The 26,785-nt window shown below is 42.7% G+C and overlaps 1 protein-coding gene across 2 annotated transcripts; it reads left to right on the top strand.

Annotated features, from left to right (window-relative positions):
- Positions 1–1,081: 1,081 nt before the first annotated feature.
- PDCD11 (programmed cell death 11) lies at positions 1,082–26,481 on the top strand. 2 transcript variants are annotated; one of them, XM_061458841.1, is made up of 35 exons: positions 1,109–1,290; positions 1,877–2,008; positions 2,146–2,313; positions 3,112–3,273; positions 3,797–3,920; positions 4,270–4,451; positions 4,987–5,094; positions 5,575–5,781; positions 6,067–6,191; positions 6,720–6,780; positions 7,468–7,614; positions 7,726–7,977; positions 8,819–8,959; positions 9,638–9,838; positions 10,404–10,574; positions 10,974–11,193; positions 12,186–12,338; positions 13,347–13,462; positions 13,625–14,142; positions 14,622–14,684; positions 15,139–15,247; positions 15,748–15,837; positions 16,148–16,250; positions 16,771–16,948; positions 17,595–17,651; positions 18,438–18,560; positions 18,853–18,975; positions 19,159–19,354; positions 19,760–19,882; positions 20,210–20,353; positions 21,363–21,613; positions 22,271–22,439; positions 22,718–22,871; positions 23,444–23,609; positions 24,277–26,481. In XM_061458841.1, the coding sequence occupies exons 1-35, from the start codon at positions 1,189–1,191 to the stop codon at positions 24,446–24,448; spliced, it is 5,511 nt and encodes a 1,836-aa protein (XP_061314825.1). In that variant the 5' UTR covers positions 1,109–1,188; the 3' UTR covers positions 24,449–26,481. The 2 variants fall into 2 exon arrangements, with proteins under 2 accessions (XP_061314826.1, XP_061314825.1); XM_061458842.1 differs by lacking the exon at positions 23,444–23,609 and having other exon boundaries at positions 1,082–1,290; positions 24,277–24,449.
- Positions 26,482–26,785: the final 304 nt, after the last annotated feature.

The raw sequence follows: 26,785 nt of genomic DNA, 5'->3' as shown, positions 1-26,785 counted from the left end.
CAGTGTGAGGGTTGTCTCCGCCCCCTCCTCCTGGTTGGCTGAGGAGTGGTTCGCAGCTTCCGCCTGACCTTTGCCTCCTGCCCTAGGTACTGCTTCCGGCGGCTGGCCGTGCTGCCGCGTGTGGCTCTCAGTCGCGGCCTGCCGGCGGCGGCCAGCGAGGCGCTGCGGGGACGGAGCGGCGGCGGCCGCGGAGGTGAGGCCAGGCCCCTGCGGGCAGAGCTCCAGCCCTGCCCTGCCCGCTCCCACTGCGCGGCGTGGCTCGGGTACCGGCGGCGGAAGGGGTCTCTGTGGCTTAGCGAGCCCTCTGCTGAAGTGTGCCTCCGTGAGCTTCAGTGTTACGTGTGCTTTCTCGTTTAAATGAGGTCTCTGTGCCTGGGAGACTGCTTTAAATCTGACAACGTCCTGTTTCAGTGCAGGGTTCTTCAGAGTTGCTGTTGACTAAAGTAATGCATAGCATGTGGATCTTGACCTAGTGAGTGAGGTGTTGTTTATTCATGGAAGTGTAGTAAGGGTGAACATCTGTTTTAGTGACATGGTGGAGTCTAGGCATTCCAGGGGTAAAGGTTGGATTTGATGATCTTAAAGGTTTTTTCCAACCTAGTCAATTCTGTGATTCTGTTATATGTATGTAATAGAGCTACTCTATAGCTCTCTCCATATAAAATATATGCTATAGATTTTCTTATATATATATATATATATATATATATATATATAAAACTATATATATATCTTATAGCTTACCCTTTACAGGTGGTATTCAAAAAGTGAAACTGCATACCGTGCTTGCTTAGTTTCATTCATAACTTTCTCCTTGATGACTGAAGCTGGTAATTTTGGCTTGTCCACTGTTCAGGAAAATTATGGTTCAAGCAGTGTAATGAATATCTATGTGGTGCATCTATATGCTTTAAAAAAATAATACTTTAGTCTTTATTACCCTGTAGAATTGGGTAATAGTAAAAAGTGTTAGGGATGTATCAATTTAGATGGACCACTGCAATAATTAGTGTAATCAAATGTTAAATACATCCAGGGATTATGTTCTGTCAATGACCAACTGTAATCTGAATTCTCTCTTAGTTTGGGGGCAGTTCACTCTTGTATCTCTTCAGTGTTTATGAGGAACAAGCCTAACAGCTGCATGTCAAATTTCTGTTTTATCATTTGTCTTACAGAAGTGCAAGCATGGCATCCATGGAAGAAAACTTTCCTCGAGGGGGCATCCAGAAAAAACCCACAGAGGGAAAAACACTCAACACAAAGTTAGAGCGGGACAATTTGTTCGATGTATGTTATTTGTGTGTTCTTGATTAACTCTTCTCAGGGCTCTTCCACTCTCAGAATATGACCTGCAATCCTTCCTATCCCTCACTTCTATAACAAACTATAGAAAGGACTTGCAAGAAGAGATGTCTGACATCTGCCTTTCTCGTGATCACTTAAAGATCCCCAATGTCTGATGCATATTAAATGTGGTAACAGACAAAGTTAGATCAAAATTACTGAGCAGGCTTTAGCTTCTAAACTATCTGTAAGCATTTTTCCCCCGAGGTGCTTGTGTAGTGAGGCTGGTGTTAATGGGTATAGGCTAAGTTTGGTCTTTCTGTTTCTGTTAGTTGTGTGGTGCAGATCTTGTGCCACTCTCTTCCATCCCAAGATTCACAGTTTCATAAATGATAAGCTTCAGCCCAAAGGAGATATTTTGGAAGACTTACATGTAGGTCTGCAGCAGTTACCAGGGTGGTTCTCTTTTTCTCTCCAATCCTAGTATTTGCTTCTACTTTTATTCCTGGCAGTGGAGTTCTGCCTTAGTGCAGAGTTCATCTCTTTATCCACTTTTATATTTTACGCTCTCTGTTTATAATCTGCTTAGGTTCGCCATGAAGAAAAGTCCCAGAAAAGAAAAAGGAGCCAAAAGGATCAAGGAAAGAAAAAAAAGTTCAAGGCAGACAACATAGCTGCTGCTAAAGAAAGTTTTGTGACTATTGAGCCATTGATGATTGAGGTTTGTGGTAAAATGTTTTTGTACACATCTCTCTTCTGGGCTATGTAAAAATGGCATGTTCTTCCTCGCTGAGGTAAGGACAGAAATGTCTTTACCATCCTGATAACCACAGTATGCTATTCTTCCTCCTTTCCCAGGCACTCTGTGAGGGGATGCTGCTCCTTGGCTGTATAAAAGAGGTCAGTGACTACGAGCTAGTTGTAAGTTTGCCCAATGGACTTTCAGGATTTGTGCCGGTCACACAGATCAGTGATGCCTACAACAAATTGCTGAGCAAGCAGGTGGCCCAAGGAGAACTTCTGGAGGTAAGACCTTGGACTGTGTCTGTGTCTGTGAGCTAGGGATTGTTAATAGTACCTCAGAACCAACCCTGAAGTCTTGCTTAGGATCCTGGTTTATGGTGTCTTGCTGCTGACTTGAATTTGACTGTCTACAGTGCCTTAGCTGTGGCTAAATAATCCTTGAACTTTATAGACAGTCTGTTGAACGTGAAGAGATTGGTTTTGCCTATCTGCTGCTGAAGCTAAATACTGATCCCTGGCTGTAGGCAGTGATGGAAAGAAGTTAGGGAAGTGGTTGGAAAATGATGTGAGGGTGCAAGTGTTTCTGAGAGGCATGGCAAGTAGTACAGTGCTTGCAGTTTAACTGTGTGTTGATGAATGCAACATGCTTCTGCGTAGTGCTGATATAGACGGACCTTGACTTGGAACTGGCTTTTCCAAGCAAATTTGCAATTACCTGATGGTGCTGTTTGCTAGAAAGAAAGTAATTGTTCAGTGGAGTGGCAAGCAGTTGTAATGTTCATCAGTTGTTGGAGTTCATGTCTCTCTTTTTACTTTTATTGATAACAACTTATAGCGATAATATATATTATTATTTTATAATATCCTGATATTAACTATCAAAGTATTGTTATCTCAACCCATGGGTTTTATCTGTTTCTGATTTTCCTCCCTGTCCCACCGGGTGCATGGTGGGGTGGGGAAGTGAGTGATGGGCTGCGTGGTACTTAGTTGCTGGTTGGGGTTAAGTCACAACACCTATCTATATTATGTAAAATAATAATTTTTTTATGTTTTTCTCTTGATCATCTTCCCGGGCAGGACTTGAATTCGCTCGTGGACTTGTATTCTCCAGGGACACTGGTCAGGTGTATTGTGACCGCTATTGAGAAGAGTGCTGATGGACGTCGGAGTGTCAAATTATCAATTGACCCCAAGAAGGTCAATAAGGGACTGAATGCTTCAGCACTAGCATCAGGCATGGTACGTGCTCTGGGTCTGTCACAGCCTCTCTAGGTTGGGTGCCTCTTGCATAATGCATGGGGGAACATTTCAGTTTGTCCTTGCATGAGATCAGAGCAGAATGTGGAGCTTCTCCCACCATAGGAGACCTGGGAGGAGAGGATAGTACTGGGTTTTGGCACCAGGTTGTCTCTCATGAAACCCATTTGCCTGATTCTGCTTTGATATGGACAAGTTATTTAATGATTTCTTTCTGGGTAGATTTCTTCATTACTTTTGGTTTTGAGCATCCAAATTTTTTCCCCTTCTGGTTTATGAAATCCATCCATCCATAGTCCCGTAAGGGTAGAGCTGAGACCTCACTGCCGTATGAGCTGTATAGTAAGAAATAATACTGTGTTCTTTCTGCTGCTCTGGAAACATCAGTTCTCTGTCCTATGAAACAAGTGAGTGCTTGGGTGGGAAATACCTTAGCAGATGTGCATTCTCTGAAGACCCAGGTGTTTTATCACATTACTGAATTGCAGTGCTTCTCTCCCATCAGCTGCTCTCTGGCTTCGTGTCTAGTGTGGAAGACCATGGCTACCTCATTGATATTGGAGTCAGTGGGACTAATGCTTTCCTGCCTCGTCAGAAAGCCCAAAATTACATCAAAACAGTCAAGAGAGGTAAGAAGTAGTGCAGGAGTTAAAAGGGAGGTGGAGAATGACTGATTAAAGCCTATTTTATCTGTGGGTTTAGTGCACCTCAGTGAGATTGGGTCAATGTGGAATCATTGCAAGTTGCTGAAAACAGTTTTGTGGATGGTCTGCAGCAAACTGCTGGGTTTCAGCCTGTTTTCTGATAGATTATGTTACTGTTCCAAGTCCATCCCTGATGGCAGTAGACTTCACTTAAATTGAGAGGACTTCTCATAGTTCCCTCAATAGAGGGAACTCTGAAAAAGATTTGGGAAGAGTGGAAGGGAATCTTTGAATGTTCCTGGTGGAGGTTTTATGCTGTGGCTTGTCCTTGTAGGGTCTGACTTGAAAATAGGCCAGAATCTGAACTGTGTTGTTGTGGAAGTAAAGAACGAGGGAAGAGTGGTCCTTTTGTCCATTGACCGATCAGAGGTTGCTTCATCCCTTGCAACAGAGAGACACAACTGGTCACTCTCAAACTTATTGCCAGGGCTGGTGGTGAAAGCTCGAGTGCAGAAGGTAAGCTCTGGTTGGGATTTGATTTGGGAATGTGGTGTGTTTGAGCCTTGCTAAGACAGAGAGACAGCTGAAATAGAGATGGAATTTTATGTTCTGGAAAGTTTTGTACTTGGGCTTAATTACCTTACAGTAGCAAACAGTATTAACTACTAGACACTTGCTCCACATCATTTATCTAAGGTGTGATCTCAGTCCTGGTTGTGATGCCATGAGTATAAAGGCTTCAGCCTGAAGTTGGTGATGAAGCTTGAATCAGCACAGGATCCATTTTGTGTTTCTCTGGCATTTACCTAGGTAAAGTATTAAACAGATTAGCAGTGGTCTTCAGAGTGTACACAACATTATTAAAAATCTCAAGGGTTGTTTTTGCAAAACAATGTAGAAAGCAGAATCATTAGAGGTTTTCTGGTCTCTTGTGTTGTGCTTGTTGATTGGCACTGGCAGTGCCTTTCTGTGAAACTTGTGAATTGCTCTCTGAACTGCATGAAAATGGAGTGAAAATCTTATTTTGGCATTTTTTCCTTCCCCTTCCTAGGTGGCCCCCCTTGGGATCAAGCTGAGCTTTCTGTCTTTCTTCACTGGCATTGTGGATTTCATGCACATGGACCCAGAGAAATCCACGAGCTATTCTCCAAATCAAGTGGTAAGGAGGGTGAAGGATGGCTGGAGTTGGTATATTGCTTACAACATCTCTTATCTTCTCCAAAATTTCTGTGGAATAACCTCTGAAATCTTGCTGATGATAGCTGCCTTTCTCATCCTTTATTTGAATTATCATGGCTGCTTTAGAGTTGTAATGAGCAAAGTAATTCCTGGGTTAATGGAATACTGACTTGGGAAGCATGAGAGACTTGCAAGTGATAGAAACATTACTTATTGCGGTCACGTTCCCCTCACTTCACTGGTACCAGACCAGTCTGTAAAAACAGACAAAAGCAGAACTCCCTCATCTGTGAAGCTGTTAAAATGGAAGTGATGTCATAGTAGTAAATACTGGAAAGTATTTGTACATGGACAGAGAGTTCAGGTACCAAGCATAATGTCTAAAAACATGAGCAGTATGCCTTTCTGCTCTTTTGTTTACAAGCTTCTGTTTAACAAACACAGTATTTTCTTCTCCCAGGTGAAAGCTTGCATCATCTCTATCAACCCCACATCCAAGGTGGTGCGGCTCACTCTGCGGCAGGCCTTCCTCCACCCTGGGGGATCCCCAGACCAGGTCTCCAATGATCGCATAGGGGCAGTGGTGGAGGAGTCAACAGTGAAAGCTTTCTACAAGCAGTTTGGTGCCGTCTTTGAGCTTGATGATGGCACTCTTGCATTTGCACGGGTAAGTGCCAGGGTAGTGAGGCAAGTCCTCCATAGCTATCTTGGCCTACTGGGGAGGGAGGCTAGGAGGAGACAAATGTAACAAAATTAAGACAATGTGGAAGGTATTTGCCAAATCATACCTCCCCTTGTTCAGGTTGAAATGTAGGAGGGTTGTGGAAGAAATGGTGAAACCTGCTTCATACAGAGAGTATGTAGAGGATCAGTTTTGTTAGATGCTACCACTTCAACCTAAGGGCTCTATCAGTGCTTTTCTAAACACTAAGTTGTAATTTGTTTTTTCTAGTTGAAACATCTTTCAAAAACCAGAAAATCATTTAAACCTGGAGCATTTAAAGCAGGATGCAAACATAAATGTCGAATCATTGACTACAGCCTGATGGATGAGATGTGTATTGTATCTCTGAAGTAGTAAGTTTCATAGATTCTTCCAGAATATTGGTTGAAGTATTAGAAATGGGTGGTTGAGAGTGCAACATTGCTTTGCTGCAATGGTGTTTGTAACTCGGTGAGCTGAGGCACAGGGAGGCTAAATTACTTCTGTTGAGATCATGTCAGAAGACTGTAGCTGACAGGAAATTGAACCTTGATCTTCCAAGTCCCAGCCCAATTTTCTCTTCCCTCTCAGTATTCCATCTCTGTGGCTTTAAGCAGTGTGGGTAATTGGCTTTGCTTTCATAGAGCCGTGGCTGGTGGCCATAACTGTGTGGCTGTCACCTGGAATGGAGCCTGGTGAACCTCCTTGAACTTTATATCCAGAGAGTTGTTTTGGGAGGTGGGTCAGTTAGAGTAAAACATAGAACTCTGGAGTTGTGGAGTGTGGGTGGGGGTGTGTGTGTGTTGGGATAATGAACATTTTGAACAAGGCAAGTAAGGGACTGTGCTGTCCTGGACTTTCTTCAAGTTGACTGGTCATCTCTTGCTGTGTCTCTTTCCTAGTCAGATTATTGAAGCCCGGTTTCTGCAATACCAAGATATCCACACAGGGGATGTGGTGCAGGTAAGTTTTTGAAGGACTTAAACAGTACTGTGTGGTCATTATTCTTAGAACAATGATATAGCTAATGTGCATTTCCTCTGCCTAATATGTGTGTTCAACTTTTGATCCAGACTAGAGAGATGAAATTGAGGAGGACTCAATTCTTGCAGGACTCTAATGGAATGCAATACTCTTCATTCCCCATTTTGTCCAGCTTTTTATTCATGATGCTGCCAAGGGAATAAAATTTTAGCCATGGTCAGTCATTTATGACCATGAATACATTTTTAGAAAGACTTGAGAGAAAGAAACTAAAACTCACCTTGCACTCAAAGTAAAAAAGTTCATATGTGGGCCATTGCAGTTAGCTGTTGGGCAGAAAGTAACTCAGTTATCATTCTTACGCCTGAGTCATGACTGTATTGCATTTGTCTCTGGAAACAATTCTAGTTTCCCAGAGTCAATAGGGATTTTGCAGCAGTAGCCTATGCTTAATGAAAAGAGGCTGTAAAACGACCTTATGGAATGGTTAAAAGTTAATGGGTCAAATTGGTTGGGTGGAGTATGGGTTGGACTAAGATTTTATTTTTCAAAGGGCAATAAGATTTGGTGATAATAGGTAATGCAGTGTCTTGACCGTTTGCTACCCATGCATGGTCAGCTTTTCATGTTATATCTACTGATTCTTTTTCCTGTTTTCTGTTCTAGGGTAAAGTGTTTGCTCTGAAACCTATTGGGATGCAGGTGAAAGTGACTGATGCGATTAAAGGGCTTGTGCCATCTATGCATCTTGCTGATGTGATCCTCAAACAGCCTGAAAAGAAGTATAACATAGGGGATCAAGTCAGGTGTCGGGTGAGAGCTGCCAGACAGGGTCTTCAGCTTTTGTTTTGAGTACTTCGTGGCTGAACTGGTCAGGCAATGGCAGACAAACTTTTTGAACCTTCTCGTACTCCATTCTTGCAGGTGCTGGAGTGCAATCCTGCAGGAAAGAAGCTGATCCTTACTTTAAAGAAAAATCTTGTTCAATCGAAACTTCCAGTCCTCTCCAATTATGAAGATGCAAAACCAGGTCTGATCACACATGGCTTTGTGGTGTGTGCAAGGGAATTTGGCTGCATTGTGAAGTTCTACAATGATGTCAAAGGTCTGGTACCCAAGAATGAGCTGAGCTCAGAACCCATATCTTGTCCCGATAAAGTCTTCCATGAAGGACAGGTAATTACTGTACTGATGCCATGCATTGTGTTTGAATGCAAAAGAGAAATCTGCAGTTGAGTTGGCTCCAACATGGGTTTTTCCCTTGAGAAACCAGCTACACCAAGAGATGTTTATGTTCTTTCACTCTAAGTAATAATCGTACCCCGTTTAAGAACATTAGGCTGTGAAAGAGGCAGCTCTTTGAGTGTTTCACAGACCTGTCTTTGTTTCTAGGCTGCCTGCTATGGTGTGCGGGAAGCACCATGGTATGTGATACAGGGTCTAGGCTACAGTTTCTTCTGAGAAATTTGGAACTCTTACCCATAGAATCAGAAAGATGAGATTTTCTGCCTCTGCATTGTTCTAATTTTCCTGTTTGTTTCAAATCTTACACATCTTAAACCAGATGCTCTGGGAACCTTGTTGCTCACCAAGTTCTGTTCTTTGTTGTGCACAAGCTTATACAGATCTCAGCCCTCTCTTTTTTTTTTTTTTTCTGGTGCTTTTATTTGTCTTCAATGCTACCGTTTGGCTGTCTAAAAGAAGGGTCATTTTCTAGTCAAGATTTCTGAATGTAAATCTGGAGATCTGAATTTTATTCTCAACTCTGCTACAGACTTGCAGCATACTTTTAACAAGTCATTTAATTATTGTGTACTTTCATTTTCCATCTGTGTGATCAGAAAGACATTTGTATCTGATCGAACTTGTTAAATTCTCTCCACTGGCCTGCTGCCCTTAGGAATAAGAAAAAGTATACTGTGTATGCGTTTTCCAGTCTCATTTTGGTAGCACACTGAGGAGGAGTATCAGGTGAATTAAACTTTTGTGGGTTTTTTTTTTTTTTTTGTTGCTACAGGTTGTTAAAGTAATGGTCTTAAAATGTGAGCCCCAGCAGGAAAGACTCTTGTTGTCCTTCAGGTTATCAAGCAAACCAGCCCTGGACAACAAAAAGGAATGTACTCCAAAGAAACAGGAAGTGAAATATCAAATAGGAGAGGTATTGAATTCAATGACAGCTTCCTTTTTTTACCTTTTGCTACCTGTTTTCCAAGTGATTTGGTATAATTTTGAAGCAAATCTGTTGTTTGTCAGGAGCTAGCGTTAAATATGCATTTCTTATTGTGTGGTTGGTCTCCTGGATCAAAACCTCTGTTGTCAAAGGTCAGAATAAAGGAGTCCCAGGGCAGTCCTTCTGGAGGTACCAATTAGTGCTCCTTTTCCTAGGTGGAGTCCTCTTTCTTCTGCATGCTGCTGATACTCTCACTCCAAAACCAGTTGCTTTTGCTCTGGAAAAACACAGCTTCAGAAAAATGTTTTTAAATGCTTCCATGTTGTCTTTGGAATTAACACAGTTTCCAGCACCCTGCAGGTATTGCTAATGCAGGAATAGGACAGTACTAATCTTGTTTAAATTATTCCCTTCACCCTTCAAATAAAAACCAAGAGAATGTTTGTAACTCTAGATTTCTCTGGTAGCTGAGTGTTGCTTTTTTATTTTACTAACAGTGTTGATGTGCTTTTTAGGCACAGCCCTGTTGATGTGAGATTTTTTTCATGTATAGCTGGGAGGCAGTGCCAGAGCCCCTGCAGCACAGCATTTGGTACCCAGTGCACTGAAAGGGATAACTTCAACGACACTTGGAGTTTTATATCACTGTATTTGTCCTCTTTTCAGATGGTTGATGTAAAAGTCTTGAAGAAGAAAGATAATGGGCTAGAGGTTTCTGTCTTGGAAGATGAAGGCAATGTGACAGCCTCAATTCCCACAGTGCACCTCTCTGACTTTGTTGCTACCTGCAAGCTCCTGTGGCATTGTCTTCAAGAGGGAGATGTCCTGCCCAGAGTTATGTGCCTAAGTGACAACGGAGAGCGTATTGTATCCTTTGCCACCCCAACCAGTCAAGCAAAGAAGTGGGGAGGAGGTATATGTCAGGAATCCTGAGTATTTGCAACAAACAGAAGATACACTAGTTAGTGTGCTGAAGCGGATATGCCTGTCAAACTATTAGTGCTTCGAACAGTCATTATAACTTGCTTGTGTTAGAAGTGTGGCTCAGCTGCTGCTAGAATCCCATCAGAACCAGGACTTGGTTGTGAATTGACTGATCTTCCCAACCAGCTTCTAGTCTGTTAATCATATCACAGCCTGAGCAAAAATTTTGCTGTTTTCACACTAAAAATCAGAACTGAAATTTTAGGAAGTTGACATTTCTGCTAGTGTGAAACATGCATCTTTAATGCTGAGCAGCTTAAGAGACATCAGTTGCTAAACTTCAGTGCAGAGAGATCAAGACAGAAATTGGAATTGCAGGATTTTGAGTTCCTGAATTGTCTAACATCCAAAAAGCACTCTAGCTCAGTGGTTAGCAGCACCAAGAGATTTGCTTGGTATGAGGCTCCTTTCATTCATCTTTTCCCATTTTTCCTAACTGGTTGTTCAGATCTTGAGCAGAAAGTCTGCAGTGATTTCTGCAGTACAGGAGGAGCAGGTTGTGAGAAGTTTCTCTGAAATCCAGCCTGGGATGCTGTTGACTGGTTATGTGAGGAATGTTATGCCTTTTGGAGTGTTTGTGGAGTTCCCTTTTGGTGTGACAGGACTGGCACCCAAAGTGGTAAGCAGTACCCTCACTTCAGTAAACAGCTTGTATTTAATCAGTTATGCCTGGAACATGGCTTTTGGCAAAGGTACCATAACGAGCAAACAACAGGGCTGCAGATCCTGTGTTTGCACCGCTCCCCTTGGTAAGGTAGGTAAAAGCTGCTTTTAAGTTTGTGTTCGAATTCACTTCCAAATAAAACTAAGGACTTCTATTCAGGTGTGCTTAAGTTTCAGCAAGGATTTCATGTGACTTCAGTAATTAATTTTAATTGATGTTTTTTTGATAGTCTCTGTTGAATTTCCTTATGCATTTTCATGAAGTCTTAACATAAACCCGTGTTGTGAGAAGTGCTGCAGGTGATAGCTAGCAGCTGTGCTCAGTAACCCATGCCCCTTTGTTTTCTTTGCACAGAGCATGAGTGACAAGTTTGTGACGGACACCAAGGACCACTTTGTGGTGGGACAGACTGTAATTGCGAAGGTGATGAGCATTGATGAGGAGAAGCAGCGTGTGCTCCTCAATCTGAAGGTGTCAGAGTGCAGCTCAGGCGATTCTGCTGCAGAGAGCTTTGCCCTACTGAATCAATATTTCAAGGAGATGAAAGAAATCAGAAATTTGTTGAGAAGAAGAGGTAAAAGATTTCACATATTCTGCTAAAGGAGATCATATCACAAAGAAGGGGCTCCAGGGGAGCAAAGAGGGAAAACCATTTTCTTTTAAGTGAAAGAGTCAGTTCAAGCAAAGACATGGCTTCCAAGAGGAGTTTATTGGAGAAGGGTCATGTCTGCAGTGTTTGCTAGTGAAGCCAAGAAGGCTTTTTGGAATTACAGCTGGGACAAGCTGAAGAAGCTGCTCTTTTCATTTACGGTTGCAAGGCGTCTAAGAGAATTAAAAATAAGGGGAAAATAGACAAACTGTGAGGTCCATATACCAAAAGAGGAAGGGGAGATAACAATGGTACAAAAGGATGGATTCCTTGAAGTGCTGTGAAGGTGCCAGGGTGAGATTGGATATTCTGTGGACCAAAGCCTTACTCCAGCCTTGCTTTTTTGGTGTGAATGTTTGTAATTCCTTTATGAACCAATCTAAAATTTAATCAACTGAGACATAATGCCAGTAAATTCACCATTTAATTATGTGTCGCAGGAAGAAGCATTGTCTCTGTTTGTCTGATTATCTATTTGAATCTGACAGTAATTAATTTTTAGTACTCTATAGGTTTCACCTATAGTGACATCTTGTTACAAATATTACAAAACATTTTTGTCTTTAATGTTTTGTTTCTTAGAATTGTGAAGTAATAGGTCTGTTTTGTGGTAGTATTAATCTCCTTTATTTTTACCTTTTACTGCATGCAATGCCAGGTGCCAGTGTTTCTGTAAGACTGGAAAATATTCTTTTGAAAATTACCAGATCCTTCATGTCACAAAAGTGTTTCTGCTTTGATTAACTCTTAGTGTTGACTTTGTATTTCTACAGATTCAGGAGTCTGAACTTTGTTTTCTGTTATGAAGGTGTATATAAATGTTTGTGCACTCTTGAGCAGATGTGAAGGTTGTCTTTGTTTTGCAAAGAAACGACACAAGTAAAACTGACTTCCCACTTTTTTTTCCTTTTACTTAGGGGAGTCCAGCATGACTCAAGGCCTTTGTGAGTTGGTGACTGGGAAGGAGCTGCAGCTGGTTGTGCAGGATGTGAAGGAGGATGGCTCAGCACTGTTCAGTGGCAGCTGTGTTACAGGCTTGACTGTAACAGCCACTCGCTACCATTTGGGAGGTCAGGGTTTTGTCTTTGATTGCTTTGGGTTTCACTCTTGTACTTTGAAACCTCTGTCCTGAAATGAATTCTGATGACAAGGAACTAACATAGGAGGAGTCTGATCAGAGTAGGGATTGACTTGAAGAGTAGTTTCCTAATGTGTTATTCATCCATTTGCATGATTTGGAACATAACTTTTAAACCTGCCTGTGCCTCTGCTGCCTCATCTCTAAACTGGACCTCAACCTGCCTGAGATCTTGGGTATCTTATAAGGTGTAGTTTATGCTCTGAGATCCTTAGTTGAACTGTACTGCATATAGACAAAGTACTAATACAAGCTCCAGCTTTCTCAGTGTGCTCATTTATTTATTTTAGAAATACATTCTTTAGAGAATTCTCTATCTGAAATTGCTGTTAATTTTTCTTTTAAATCAATGGGACTTTAAAACAGGTCTGCAGTGTTGGTACTTTGCAATTCAAAAATCAAAGCAGAAAAGTGCCATATTCTGTAGAACCAAGCAAGTACATGCCGAGATGATTAATATAAACTGCTAACTTCAGCAGGAGTAATATCCCAGCGCTTCTGTGTTTTCCAGCAGCAGTTAAAGTGATGATGTTTTTGTGCATGTGTTGGCATAATTTTTCAAAACCTGTATTACCTTGAATTTGTGTTTAGTCAGCCTTGTCTGCATTATTGAAGAGTTCCATCTTCATAAAATCAATTTAGTTCTTCCATGAAAGGATCAGACTCTTTCCAAATTAAAAAAATCCCCTTTTATTAGCTCCTTGCCATTAATGTTGGAGGAATCTGTTCTTTTCTGAAAGAGATTTATTATACATTTGGTACCAAGTTGACTTTGTTACAGTTACTTAGTTCCAGTTAGTAATTAAGTAGTCTTTTTATCACTGTGCTGTTTAGGAGTTAAACTGGAGCACAGGCAACCCTTCCTGTCATGTGCTACTAGCTCAGTTGCTCAAAATTCTTTACTATCATCAGGAGATAATCTCCTTTTTCTCATTTGTAGACAAAAAAATTATTCCTGGTGAGAAAACCAAGGCTCTGGTTCTTCATGTGGATGCCCTCTCATCCAAGGTCTATGTTTCTCTTCGGGAAGAACTGTTAAAACGAAGAGCCAAGCAAGTATGTGTTCGGTTTTTGGATTTGTGTGTTTCTGTTCATCTAGCAAACTTTAGGCGATTAATGCATTTTGTGGGGGGGCTGTTTTCTCTTTGAGAACTGGGAGGTAGTGTGGAGGGAGTCAGAGTCTCAGCAGGAGAAGTCACTATCTCCATTTCTGTCTAGCGGCTCACGGAGAACTCCCAGCACTATGCCATCGTGCAGCACATAGCAGAAGAGTTTGCCGTTGTGTCTTTGGAAACAGGTCAGCTGGCAGCTATCCCCATAGCATCTCACTTCAATGATACCTTCCGCTTTGACTCAGAAAAACTGAAGGTGGGACAAACGATCTCTGCAACCTTAAAAGCAGTGAAGGAGAATGACCACGGACTCCTATTAGCAGTACAAGGCTCAGCAAAGAATAATGTTTTTGTAAGGGTCCGGAATGAATCTGAGACAGCATTAGAAGAGGTGCTTGCTGCTGTGAAACACTCGCTTTCCCTGGGGGACGTTGTTACTGGTACTGTTAAATCTGTCAAACCAACCCATGTCACAGTTGCTATTGATGACAAGCTGACAGGTTCAATCCATGCATCCCGGATTCTGGATGAAGTTCCCATAGGCTCTTTTCCAACGTTTACTCTGAAAGCTGGACAGAAGGTGACTGCTCGAGTCGTTGGAGGCAGAGATGTGAATACTCACAGGTGGGAAAACACGCACATAATATTACTTCTCGGAGAATGAGAAGGGTAAAACAGATACTCAGATGTTCTAGGCTGTTCCCTCTGTCAGCAGATGCTGTTAACCGCTACCTTTGCTGGAGTAGTTGTACCCTGAGGAAATCTATTGTATTCTATCCCAAGTCCAGGTTTTAGTGAACTAGCTCTCTGCCTGTGTCAATGTATTTATCTTGAGTATAGATTGTAAGAAAAAAAGATGTCTAAACTCCGAAGGTCCAGTGGAAGCCTTAAATATAAGCAGGATTTGGCTACAGGGGCTAAATTTGCTGGAGTATTTTGGGTACCTAAATTGCCAGTGAAATAGTACTGGGAAAAACTGGAAGGAAGGCTTTGGTAACTTTAGGGGGCTTACACCTGGTTTCTTTTGCCAGTGTGGAGGGATTACAAGTGAGTGACTGGGGCCTGGGGAGATCATGAGAAAATTTCTTTTTCCTGTTCTTTAGGTACCTGCCTATCACCCATCCACACTTCACACGGTCCATTCCAGAGCTCAGCATTCGACCAAGGTAAGTATCAGTCTCTGTGCTGTCTGTAGGTGCTTCACAGACCTTATATCCTTATGGGTTTACTCCCTTGCTCCTCCCATCTGTGAAGGAGCTGGCTGTGAGCAAATACCTTCACGTGAATGCAGTGTGGCAAGTCCTCCTACTCTCACAATAACTTGAGCCTGTGAGCTGTATTAAACCTCACAGAACTTTCTTAGCACCTGACTTCCTTTAAATGTCCTTTTGGCTTCAGGTTCTGCCAGTCTAGAGTCTGGCATATCTGTTCATGTCAGAATGATTCCCTCAAGTCCAGGGAAGAATTAATTTCCTGTAGAAGGGTGCAGCTGGGGAGGGGATGGGAATGAAAGTCACAATGGCATTGTCACCATAATCCCCTGGGTTTCTAACTCCTATCTTCATCATCATTAGGACCAAAGCTGTCTTACTGATAGCCTCTTTCTTTGTTTGCAAACAGTGAAATAGAAGGGGAAGTCACAGCAGTGCTGAGCCGTAAAGAAGACAGTGCCACCAAGAAACTTGAACTATACAGTGTTGGACAGACAATCACCTGTTTTGTGAAAAAGGTGAGGTCAGAGTCTTTGTAAGAAGTGTGTTGAGGAGGCAGCAAGTGGGGGTGACCTCAAGGGGTCTTAGTTCAAACCTAAACACTGACATTGCTGGGGTCTTCATTAACTTTAAGTGTAGCCCATGCAAAGTGTAACATCTTAAAGGGAGAAGGAAGTCACATTTTCTATGCTTAACATAGTCAAGCTGACACATCCTCTTTGACATGCCTATGTGTTGCCAGCAGATGCTTTCCATTCTGGGCTCTAGCAAAGGGGGCTTTGAGAAATTGCATATTCCACCAGCACAAAATACTCTTACTGCTGATCCCCTGTGAGGACTTGTCTGAATCACAGCAGTGTTATGCTTTTAAGAGTAGAACCCAAATCACTGTTTTTGCTTGGTGCAAGAGCTAAGGCTGAAGTAGTTCTTTCTAGCCTTAAATTAACAAACCCCCTAGGGAAGGACTTTTTTCCCAAGGTCTCATGTTGTTTTCTCTGGTTATGTGCCATCTTCTCAGTATAACATCCTTAAGAATTGGCTGGAGGTAGAAGTTGCCCCTGACATTCGAGGAAGAGTTCCTCATCTGCTGCTGTCTCTGAACACCAAGGTAAGAGGCCATTACAGATAAAATGAAATGTAATTTTTTCCATGCACATGGCTGCAAGTAGTGACTGCAGATGCTTCTGACATTCATGTCAACTTATAACCCAGTACTCTGTTATAGGCATCACTGCACCTCTCTGACAAGCGATTACTATGCCTGTAGCTGGTTTGGCTCAGGTCAGCAAAGCCATTGAAGCAATGCTGTCAAGTATATACATCAAAGATGTGCCTAGAAATTTTAAAGCTTCATAGAAGAAACACCAGAGTTGCTCAGAGCTCTTTTTCTAACAATAAGTGGAAATCTGTCCTTTCAGGTCTTGAAACATCCAGAAAAGAGCTTCAAAAATGGCCAGGCAATATCGGCTACAGTGATTGGAACAGGTGTCACCGAAACAAACCTCTGCTTGTCACTCACAGGTATAGTGGCGACTTCACAGCAGAACCCCACTGCCTATGTTTTACTCAGAGGTCGATGTGCACTGACCCCTCAAGTGAAAATGTTATACTCCAGAGCCAAGCTGTACCTCCCTGTAGGACAGAAATAACCCCCGTGACTCTGACGCAGATGTAGCAGCATGCAAGGCAAGAGTGGTCAGACCTGTAGGTTAAAGAATCACTTTACTACTATCTCAGCATGAAGCCCCTCTTTGAGCCCTTATGAACATATTCTCTTCTGATCTCAGACATGAGATGGTACATTTGTTATCATTTGTCAGTTATTCTGGATCTGGAACTGTGCAACTAAGGGACCTTGTCTGGGCTGCCAAGGCAGATGTTGCTGTGAACTGAGAATGAATAGGCTGCACCTTACCAAAAGTTGGTGGGTTTGATATGTGACTAAGCAACTAAAACCAGCTTCACTGACTCATTCCCCCTGTTGCTTTGGTTGCATACTTTTGACATCTGTGAAGCTCTATTCCTCCTTCACTTTTTCCAGGAATTCAGTCACTGGAGCAGGGCACCATCACTGTGGGCATGGTAACAAAGGTGACTCCACACATCGGTTTGACCATTACGCTGCCAGGTGGGAAGAGAGGCAAAGTCGGCATCTTTCACCTGAGTGATACGTACACGGAGGACCCTCTGGGTGACTTCAAAGCTGGCAAGATTGTCAGGTCAGTAGTTCTCCTGTTCCCTCAAGCTGCAGGGCTTAGAAATGTCCCCCTTTGATTACAGGCTTTTTGCTGTCATAAGATGATGACAGAGCTGTAAGGTTCAGTCTGTAGCTAAAAGTAATGCTGACTTAAGACCTTATATGTGTTTGGGTGAAAACCTTACCTTTTTTATATATGACCAAGCCTCTTTTCAGCTCCCTTCTTGGACTGTGTTTTGAGCAGCAACTAAGTTGCTGGTGGGACTGAGGGAAGCCAGTTATCTGAGCTCTGCTGTGGTTCTGTGAGCTGTTTGGCAAGTCAGCTGTCTTTACATTTGCAATGCACAAGTAATTTCATTTCCCTACTTCACAGACTGGTTGGGAATGCTGGAGAGTGCCACAGACCAAGTGATTCAGCTGTAACAATCTTCAACTCTTCCGTACTAGCAATAGAGACTGAGTAAAGCAAGTAGATACGTTTCAAAAAGCCCTTTAGCTGATTTCATGAACAGTTGTGTCCTGTTAGCTTGTGTTAAACAGCAGGTGCTCCGAGGGACAGAGTCGTTTCTTACCTCTGGAGCATCATTCTGCTGGTGAGAATACCTATTATTTTACCTGTGTCTTTTTTTAACAGGTTTTCTGTTTCCTCTCCTTACTCTGCCATGCAGGTGTTACATCATCTCCAATGAGAACGGCAAAATCCAGTTATCTCTCCGCCAATCCCGGTATGTGTCATCAGTCTGTTGATCTCCTGGTGAAGAAAAGGATTGTAAAATACAGTAACTGTTGATTTAGATGGACCAGTGTGAAGTATTAAAAGGACAAGGTTTAGAGGGTTTTATTTTTTTCTTTTTTAGGGATGAGACTTATTCCTACTTCAGAAAGATTTTTCTGTGTATTGGCATGGGGATGATTGATCCTTAATGTAGAGCTGATCTTCCTGTTTATTGTAGTTTCTAGACCTGACTTAACTTCTTTTGTATATTTATTTGGGAAGAAAGGGAAAGTTCCACTATTGAATTTGCAGTACAAACATGTTACATTTCAGTGTTCATCTGCATTTTAACCATTTTGATTAAATATCAGATGTGGTCCTAAATTATCTCTTAAAACTGAGCCTCTTGCTTTGTCTTCTCTAAGGAACAAAAATGCATAAAGCATGCGGAATGACCTACCTTAGAAATAAGTGGGGAAAAAAAACCAAGCTAGTGCTGTACGGAATTTCATGTAGGATTTTACTCTCCTTCTTAGTGGCAGAGGAAGCCAGGCTGATCTGTTTTGTTTGGCTTTGTTTACAGCAGCATGTCTGTTTCCTAATGTTATGTATAGTTTGGCAGAGATGCAGATAGTCCATCAGTACATTTGAATAAACTGAAGGGTGTCTCTGATCTGGTACATTTTCCAGAAAGTACAAGCTGTTGTTAATACTGATTTCTTTTTTTTTGATATTCAGAGCAGGACGTGGATTATTCCGTTAGGTGCTTTAATTTATAAACTCTTTTTTCTTTTAGGCTAAACCCAAAAAGCAAAAGCAAAGTGGAGGATGTTGAAATAACATGTATTAAGGATGTTAAAAAAGGCCAGCTAGTGAGAGGCTATGTCAAATCAGTCACTTCATCAGGTGTATTCTTTGGGTGAGTAGCATTAGGAAATTAATCTGATAAATAAGGGGTCTCAGAGAACTTACTTTGAATGGATGATTCTGGAATCTTGTTTGGGGGTGGTCTCTGGCCTAGTGTGGTGTTGCAAAATGAATTTGCTCCTAGGAATCAAGATGTCATTGTTACTTTCTTGAGCTTATGAAATTAAAATAGGGGAAGTTTGTGTGTTGCTATATAGAACTGGTGGCGCCACAGATATCGTCACTGTGCTTTTGCTTTTCTCCCACTGTGGAATACTTATTTTTGGTTTTATTCCTCTTCTCAGCTTGTCACCTTCTCTTCTGGGCCGAATACTGTTCCAGAATGTCTCCCCTTACTTTGTACAGAAACACTCCTTATATGAAAAATACCTGCCTGAAGGAAAGCTGCTCACTGCCAAGGTGCTTGGGTAGGTCCAACATTCTTTAAAAGGGGCTGTGAATTAGTAGAAAGGAGGTGCTGGAGGAGGAGATAATGGAAAGAGGAAGGATAAAAGCTGGAAAGATTTGAAAGAAGTTCATAGTAGTCATTGTAAATGCTCTGATATTTATTTATTTTTTCCCCTTGTCTCCTGCTACTCCTGGCACCACAGTGTAAATGGTAAAGAAAAACATATTGAGCTTTCTCTCCTACCTGAGGACACTGGGATGCCAAGCATCTTGCCTGAATCCCTGGGCCTACCACGATATGATGCAAAAGAAGAGAAAAGACAGGCAGATGATAGGGAGAAGAGAGAACAGTTTAAGGTGAAGACAAAACGGAGAATAAGAAGCTCTGAAAGTGAGCAGGTATGTATGTGATTGCACAGGACATGACAAAGGACTTGGTTGGCTCACATACCGGAGGGACTAAGAATATCCACTGGGGACAGGCTGAGGTATTATACAGAGTAGGAAAAAAAAAGATTAAATTGTATTGAAGATCAGAAAAAAAACATTCAGTTTGGGTAGGAGTTAACTAAATTAGCAGCCAAATCATGTTGCCTGTGGACCTGTCCTGTTGGTCTTGACACCATATGTAGGCGAGCATGGGTTTATTCTCTGTTGTCTCTGTTGTGTGAGAGGATACTGGGAGGTGCTGTGCCCAGGGCATCACTTTCTCTGCTGTCACTCTTAACTTTATGATCAGAATTGCCTTTGTGATTTATCCCAGTTGTTGCCCTCCACCATCCATTCATTTCCCTCTTGCTGCAGGAGGCAAAGCCAAAAAAAAGGAAGATCTGCCCCACAGATGAAAATGACAGTGGAATTGAGGTATATTACCGGGAGGAGGAGGAGGATGACCAGGAGGAAGAGGCAGATAAAAAGAAGTCTAAGGTGAGAAGTTTGGAGGAGAACCTGAGTCTGAAGTGACTTTCCAGGCCTGCTGAGGTGTGTCAGTTTTGATTGGATGACAATAAGTATCATTGCTGTGGACAGAAGTCACACAGACTGGTATTTGTGTCATCTGAAAATGGCTTGAGATAGATTGAGTTTAAATTACACCAAAGGTGATCAGAGTTTAATGTTTTGCTGGTGGGCTGTTGCAAGTGTGAGGTCAGTAGTACTGGCCAGAGAGAAGCCACAAGCAAACAGCAGTTGTCCTGTTGCAGTGTAAAAACTTCAGATTAAAAACTGGGGCATTCCCTGTATTCCTCCAAACAGATAAGAAAACCTGGTGAAGCTCCCAGGCTGCAGGTTTCTGTGGGGTTCACCTGGGATGAGGATATGAATGCCATGGATATACCTGTGCTGAATCAGAAGGAAGAGAGCTCAGAGAGCGAGGAGGAGGAGGATCTGCACTCAAAGGTACTGTGTACTAGTGTTGTCTGCACAGGAACCACCACATGGTGGCTGTAATGTGATGTCTTGGTATTTGCGTATCTCTGTCCCATAGCAAAGCCTTTTAACCCAATGGAACATCTCTGACAGCTAATACAGAATTTCCTGAACTACTCCAAGCACTGAACTTAGCAGCAAATATCTCTGAAGCAGAGGACAAAAGCCCCTATTTTAGCAGAGCTGCATGAAAATAGGGTTTCTCATGTTGACATGAAAAGAAAATTATTTAGGGTCAAAAAAAAAAAACATTTTAATGAAAGTGAAATTTTTGTATTTGATGTCAGCTTTGGGTTTTTTACCTTTCTGAGTGTTGTAAATTTACAGGAAAACCTGAAGATGAAAAATCTTTTCAAATTATAGTCCTCTTATTTAGAAAACCACCAAAAAATTCATTTGTGCTGTACTGTTTTAGAAGAGTTTTTCCATGTGAGCAATTCAACAAAAACAGAAACAAGCTCATGAATTGATTTCATGCTTGCTCTTCAGGATTTCCCCTGTCCCTCAAAACTCACCTCTGCAAAAGCTGTGCATTACTGATGCTTTGCTGCCTAGGGTGTAGCTGCCTTGTGCAGAGAGCTATGGTACTGTCAGTTCCCAGTTTAGACCTGAGCCACTCTAGTGATCCAGGAACATCCCCCAGCCTAGCACAATTTCTCCCCATGTATTACGGATTTTTACAGAGTGAATGGTGGTGGTGAGCACTGGCCAAGAGGGTAAAGGTGGAAGAATGAGGGGTGGAGTGTGAATCCTGCTGTTGGGGTGCAAGACTAGCAAAGAAATTGGTTCCTCAATGTATTTTATTAAAATGAGATTTCATGTACTGTTGCTTTGCTTGGAGATGTGAAGGGCTGGAGTGCATGTACCATTTTCCTCCTCTTAAACAATTGGCTTCATCTCTTCATGTGAAAACTGCAGGCCTGCCTGTTCCCACATGTAGTGCCTGCTTTTTTCCAGTCCTCCTTTTTTGCTCTTTCAGCTGAAAAAACAAACAAAGAAGGAGAAGGAGCTAGAGAAGCAGAAGAAGGAGAAGGAGCTGTGCAAATTAGAGGCAGCTCTGATGGACCCCAGTCGACAGCCCCAGTCAGCAGATGACTTTGACCGCCTGGTGCTGAGCAGTCCCAACAGCTCCATTCTCTGGCTACAGTACATGGCTTTCCACCTCCAGGCTACTGAGATTGAGAAGGCCAGAGCCGTGGCAGAGAGAGCGCTTAAAACAATCAGCTTCAGGTAATAATGGGCCTCTGCCTTTCTTTGCCCCAACAAGTAAATGATGGTGAGGTAGCTGTGGGAGAAGAGCATTAGTAGTGTCATCAGTGTGCATGCATGTAAGTGTGGAGTGGCAGAGTCTGTTTCAGTGAGCTCAAAAGGATTAAATGGTAGCAATTGTCAGCTGTCCCTTTGAAGGTCTGTCCTGAATCACCACAGTTGGCCTGCAGCTTGGTTGCTGCAGCTCATGGGTGCAATAATTCCCCCAGGGTGTCACTGAGTGCACACATACTTTTGAGCAGTCAGAAGGGTTTGGAAGAGCATAATGCTGTCAGTGATGTTGTCTTTGAATTAAAACATGAAACAAACTGTGAAACTCCTATCGCTTTTTCACAGGGCTGCACCCTTGTATATTAAATCATCTCTACACCATGATTAAGTATATTGTGCTTTCTTGAATCATCCTTGTGTTTTTTAATTACAAACAACGGTGATCAAAAGTTGTCGTGTGAAACAGCTGCTGTGCTTTGCTCCAAAACTGGTATTTCAGTGAGCAGTATGCCCCCTTCCTTTATGCTGGAGGCAGGCTACAACTCAGTGAGTCTTTGGAGGGTGGTTTGCAAAAAGCTGATGAAGACTGGTAAAAGACTAAATATTCTTGTTTACATCTGCTTTAAGGGAAGAACAGGAGAAGCTGAATGTCTGGGTAGCTTTGCTGAACTTGGAGAACATGTATGGTACTGAGGAGACACTGATGAAGGTCTTTGAGAGAGCCATTCAATACAATGAACCTCTGAAAGTCTTCCAGCATCTGTGTGACATATATGCCAGTTCAGAGAAGTACAAGGTAAGATAGTGTCAGCAGGTCCTAGTTATGTGTCCCATCCAGTCATGCCATTGGTAGTAAACTACCAGTACTGGCTGTATAAACTTACAGATGTCAGATGTTAGGCCTCTCCTGTTCCTAACTGAAATTAATAGTTATGATTGACAGCAGACAAGGAATTATTGATACTTGCTTTTCCAGCCTAAGTGTTTGGAGGTAGCTGGGCCAAGAGTAAAAGTCTTAAAGCTCCATGGCTTCATTATGAATCTGTGTGATCTAACCCAACTCTGCCCTTCCAGCAAGCAGAAGAATTGTACCACACCATGCTGAAGCGTTTCCGTCAGGAGAAGTCTGTGTGGCTGAAATATGCCTCTTTCCTCCTGAGGCAAGGCCAGACTGAGGCTACACACAGGCTTTTGGATCGTGCTCTCAAGGCTTTGCCCACCAAAGAACGTAAGTACTCTTCCCCATCCTTAATGTGGACCATGTTTTGACAGGTCTCCAGCAGATGGTCTGCTCTCTGATACCTTTGCCTGTGACAATGTTTGTAATAGGTGAAAAGTGCAGCTAGTTGGTGTTGAACATGCTGCCTTTGTCTCTCAGGGGAGGGGAAGCTTCAATGTGGATATCAGTGCTAAATCCTCCTGTAATAGAATTTGCTGATATGGCAAAAGCAAGGCACCCAAAGCAAAGGCTGTTTTGATTCTTACAGCCCTCTAAAAAAGTTTAGTTGGTCTAGTCGGAGGTTTGTGGGGCTGCCCATGGATGCTGCAACATGCATTTTGAATTTAAGAATAAATTTCTGTCTCCTGCAAAGAGCTGAAATGGGACGTGAAGTGTGACCCTTCTCTCTCCCATTCTGATTCCACCTTGGTGCGGAACCACTTTACAATAGAGCCTTTTGTCTCTGGGTAGAGATGGTGCTGTCTCTGTGTCTGCCTCTGTTCTATGTAATTGCCACTCATGGGTTTGTTCGTAGGGAAGAGAACTGTTGTGATACCCTAACATGTCATTACTTGTTCCAGATGTGGATGTCATTTCAAGGTTTGCACAGCTGGAGTTCCGTTCTGGGGACTCAGAACATGCCAGGGCTCTCTTTGAGAGCACCCTCAGCAGCTATCCCAAGCGAACAGACATCTGGTCCATCTACATAGACATCATGATCAAACATGGCAGCCAGAAGGAAGTACGGTGAGTTGTGCTACAGGAGGCTGGGAAGGGACAGAGTACAGTGCTTGGAGTAACACCTGAAGAGAGCAGAGGTGCCCTGCAGTGTGTATAGGGCTTCCTAGAGCAAAGCAAAAGAGGATTTTTTGTCACCTAGAGAAAGAAAACTGGGGTGTATGGAAGTGCTTATCCTTGCCAGGGCTGAGGGGATTCCAAGGAGGTCCATAGGGCAGAGAGAGACTTGGTTTGTAAGTAGTGGCCTACATGAGAGAAACTAGAGGACTTGCACTGAAGTTCATCTGTCTCTCCAGAGGGATTGCCTTGTACTCAAGGGTGAGATCGATCCCTTGTGTATCCTGTAACATAAAGGTGGAGGTTTTTTTTTCTTGCCTTCTCTTTTCTGAGACTTCACAAAAGGCAGCTTCCTACACTATGGATCCAGCCACATCTACTTAACAAACACAGGGTCAAATACAGTGGCTGGATCTTAGCTTAAGTTGACCAGCAGCCTTAATGTTCTGCAAGCAAATAGAAGGCTTCTACTTCGAGGGTTTGGCCAGATGTCAGGAATCTTCTTCAAGCAGGTTGAATATCTTCTGTCACTTCCTGCTCTTTGCTCAGTTGCGAGACTGGGGGGCTTGTACTGAGAGCTGTCACCACCAGTGTTCTGAGTTACTTTGGTTTCTTGCAGGGACATCTTTGAGAGGGTTGTACACCTGAGCTTGGCACCAAAGAAGATGAAATTCCTCTTTAAACGTTACCTGGATTATGAGAAGAAATTTGGCACAACAGAAAGTGTCCTGGCTGTTAAAAGAGCAGCACTTGAATATGTGGAGACCAAGAGTTCCCTTGCTGACATCTAAGTACGATGCAAGTAAAAGCAGAGAGACTCAGCTCTAAATGCAATGTGGAAACTGAGACGTGGAATTTTGCCATGAGTGTCCATGGACAGTGAGTTGCTGGAGAGTATTGGTCTATGACCAAACCAAACTGCAAAGAGCAAACTAAGGAATAGATTTGATAAATGTTTGCAGCTTTGTCCAGATGTTACAAATAATCCTGGTCTGTTGATGACTTTGAAGACATGTTTTTTAAATATAGGCTGTTTTATAACCAATACAAACATCAGCCATATCTGTTCTACATCCTTGTGTCAAGTATACATGTGAATCAGAGCTACCTTGGGCTTTTTCCTGAAGCTGATCAGCCACAGCTCTCAGCCTCTTCTTGTATGATGGATAGTCCAATTCCATAATCACTTTAATCACTTTCCTGTCCCTCTGCTAGACTCAATTCAGTAAGCCTGTATCTGTCCTGTACTAGGGAGCCCAGCACTTGATACATCATCTCCGATGTCTCGCTACTGCAGAGCAGAGGGGAAGGATGACCTCCCTTGGTCTGCTGGTAATGCTTTTCCTAGTGCACCGCAGAATGCTCGTCTTCTTCATCTGAAAGGGCATTTGCCTTTAAAGTCCACAGCATCCAGTTGTGATGAATCCCATGGCTGCAACCATCTGTCGTAACAAGGTGCCAGGGATTGATGACAGAAAAAATTGTAGTTGTTGTCTCTCAAGAGAAATCAGTGAAGTCAAAGAAAAAAGCATTTTTTCTGTGCTGAAAAAAAGTCATCCCAATCTAACCTTCTGCTTGGAAAAAGCCAGGGATCTTGGGTGCTTCTGTAGTCTCCATCACTGGTGTTGGTGCCTTCTTGCAACTCCAGTAAGGTGTGGATGTCATCTTCTACATGTTTTACATGAACTAGATGATCCCAAAGTCATTTCCAGCCCTAACCATTCTAAGATTATCCAATGTAGACACTAGTGAGTGGGTGCCCAGCTTTGAAATATCAAACTTGGAAGAGTCTTACTCATTGTAAGTGCTCTGAACTCAAAACCAGAGCTCTGCAGGACCCAGCTCTTCTGCCTCTTTGAATGCCCACTGTTGGCAAGGTTGAATGATTCAGCATTTAATTCATGCCCAAGTCTGTTGGGATCCGGAAACCAGTTGTTTCACTTCTTGCCCCCAGGAAGAGCAGGATACTGTACTCAGATTTTGCTTAATGCTCTTCTAGAGGAGGAGGCTGCTTGCAACATCCAGTAACAGCTGCTGCTTTCTTAAGAGCACAGCTGCAATGACAGTGGCTTTTTCTTTTGGATTAATTGTTATATAATAGAATACATAAATAAGCGTCACAATAGAAACCAAGATCCCTTTGAGGCATTGTTTCTTCTTGACTACTGGGGCTATTACAGTCTCTACAGTAGTCAGCAGGGAAAATGAAAGACCTGTGTGTAATCCTCCATACTGGAGGAGCTTGGTTTTAACCCATTTTGCTGTTGGGACGTTTGCCCCAAGTGGCAACCTATAGGCTTCTCTGCAATGGGGTTGGTTTTGGCCTCTGGAGGAAAAGCAGAGGGCATGTGATCTTGCAGCCTGTGTAATGCAGCATACCAGGAAATCGGACGTTTTGGGGAGAAGCCTAGCCTGGTTCTTGTGCTGGTGTGTAAATCCATGTGGGTTAATGTCCCTCACCTCAGAATCCTCACTGGGGGTGAATGAGTAACACAGATGGCAGGGATATTCATGAGGGTACTAACGAGCTATGAGAGCTGTCTCAGTGGGGGCTGCCATGCTTGGGTGGCAGAGAGGAGGAAAAAAATCCCAACCCTGTAATTGCAAACAAGTATTTCTGAATGTGGCGGCTTGCTCCACTTCCCACTGTCAGCTGTCCACCCAAACATGCCTCTCCAAGAAGAGGGAGGGAAAATGGACAAGCCCCATCCCCATCCCAGCACATGGAAAGTTACTGGAGTTAATGGAGAAGTGAGATAAATAGCGCAAAAGCTGGTTTGTGCTCATGATTTATTCTTGAGATAAATAAATCCATTCCCAAGCATTACGTGTCTTGCCCCTTTCCTTCAAAGGAAGGATGTGGGGGAGAAGGAACTGGAGTGGAGGTGGTTCAAAGGAACAGTGACGACTACCAAGGAGGAAGGCCAGGGAAGTAAAGGAAGCAAGAGGAACGCTGCTTTGTTTCAGCAAGTCACCTTGCATATGCTGACCTGCATGTGGGGGTGGTATGTGTGTCTGCATGTTCCCACTTGAAGCCAATGAGAAGAAATGCAAATGAACTTTCTTTCATCTCAAGTTAATGCAATTTCATTTAATTTGCATCTGATTGCTCCTGCAGTTGATGGAGA

This window comes from Pezoporus flaviventris, unplaced genomic scaffold (genome assembly GCF_033815535.1).
Source record: "Pezoporus flaviventris isolate CSIRO_AGI_PZ_B2104156 unplaced genomic scaffold, CSIRO_AGI_Pfla_v1 ptg000029l, whole genome shotgun sequence".
Lineage (NCBI taxonomy): Eukaryota > Metazoa > Chordata > Aves > Psittaciformes > Psittacidae > Pezoporus > Pezoporus flaviventris.
Note: the sequence above shows the minus strand (reverse complement) of the source record. Positions and strands in the feature narration are given on the sequence as shown.

What these genes read in the sequence shown, in the direction of transcription:
- PDCD11 (XM_061458841.1), top strand. Translation starts at nt 1,189, where the DNA reads ATGGCATCCATGGAAGAAAACTTTCCTCGAGGGGGCATCCAGAAAAAA. An exon ending in GCTATTCTCCAAATCAAGTG is followed by an intron (nt 5,095 to 5,574) that starts GTAAGGAGGGTG and finishes TTCTTCTCCCAG; the next exon opens with GTGAAAGCTTGCATCATCTC. An exon ending in AAATTTGTTGAGAAGAAGAG is followed by an intron (nt 11,194 to 12,185) that starts GTAAAAGATTTC and finishes CCTTTTACTTAG; the next exon opens with GGGAGTCCAGCATGACTCAA.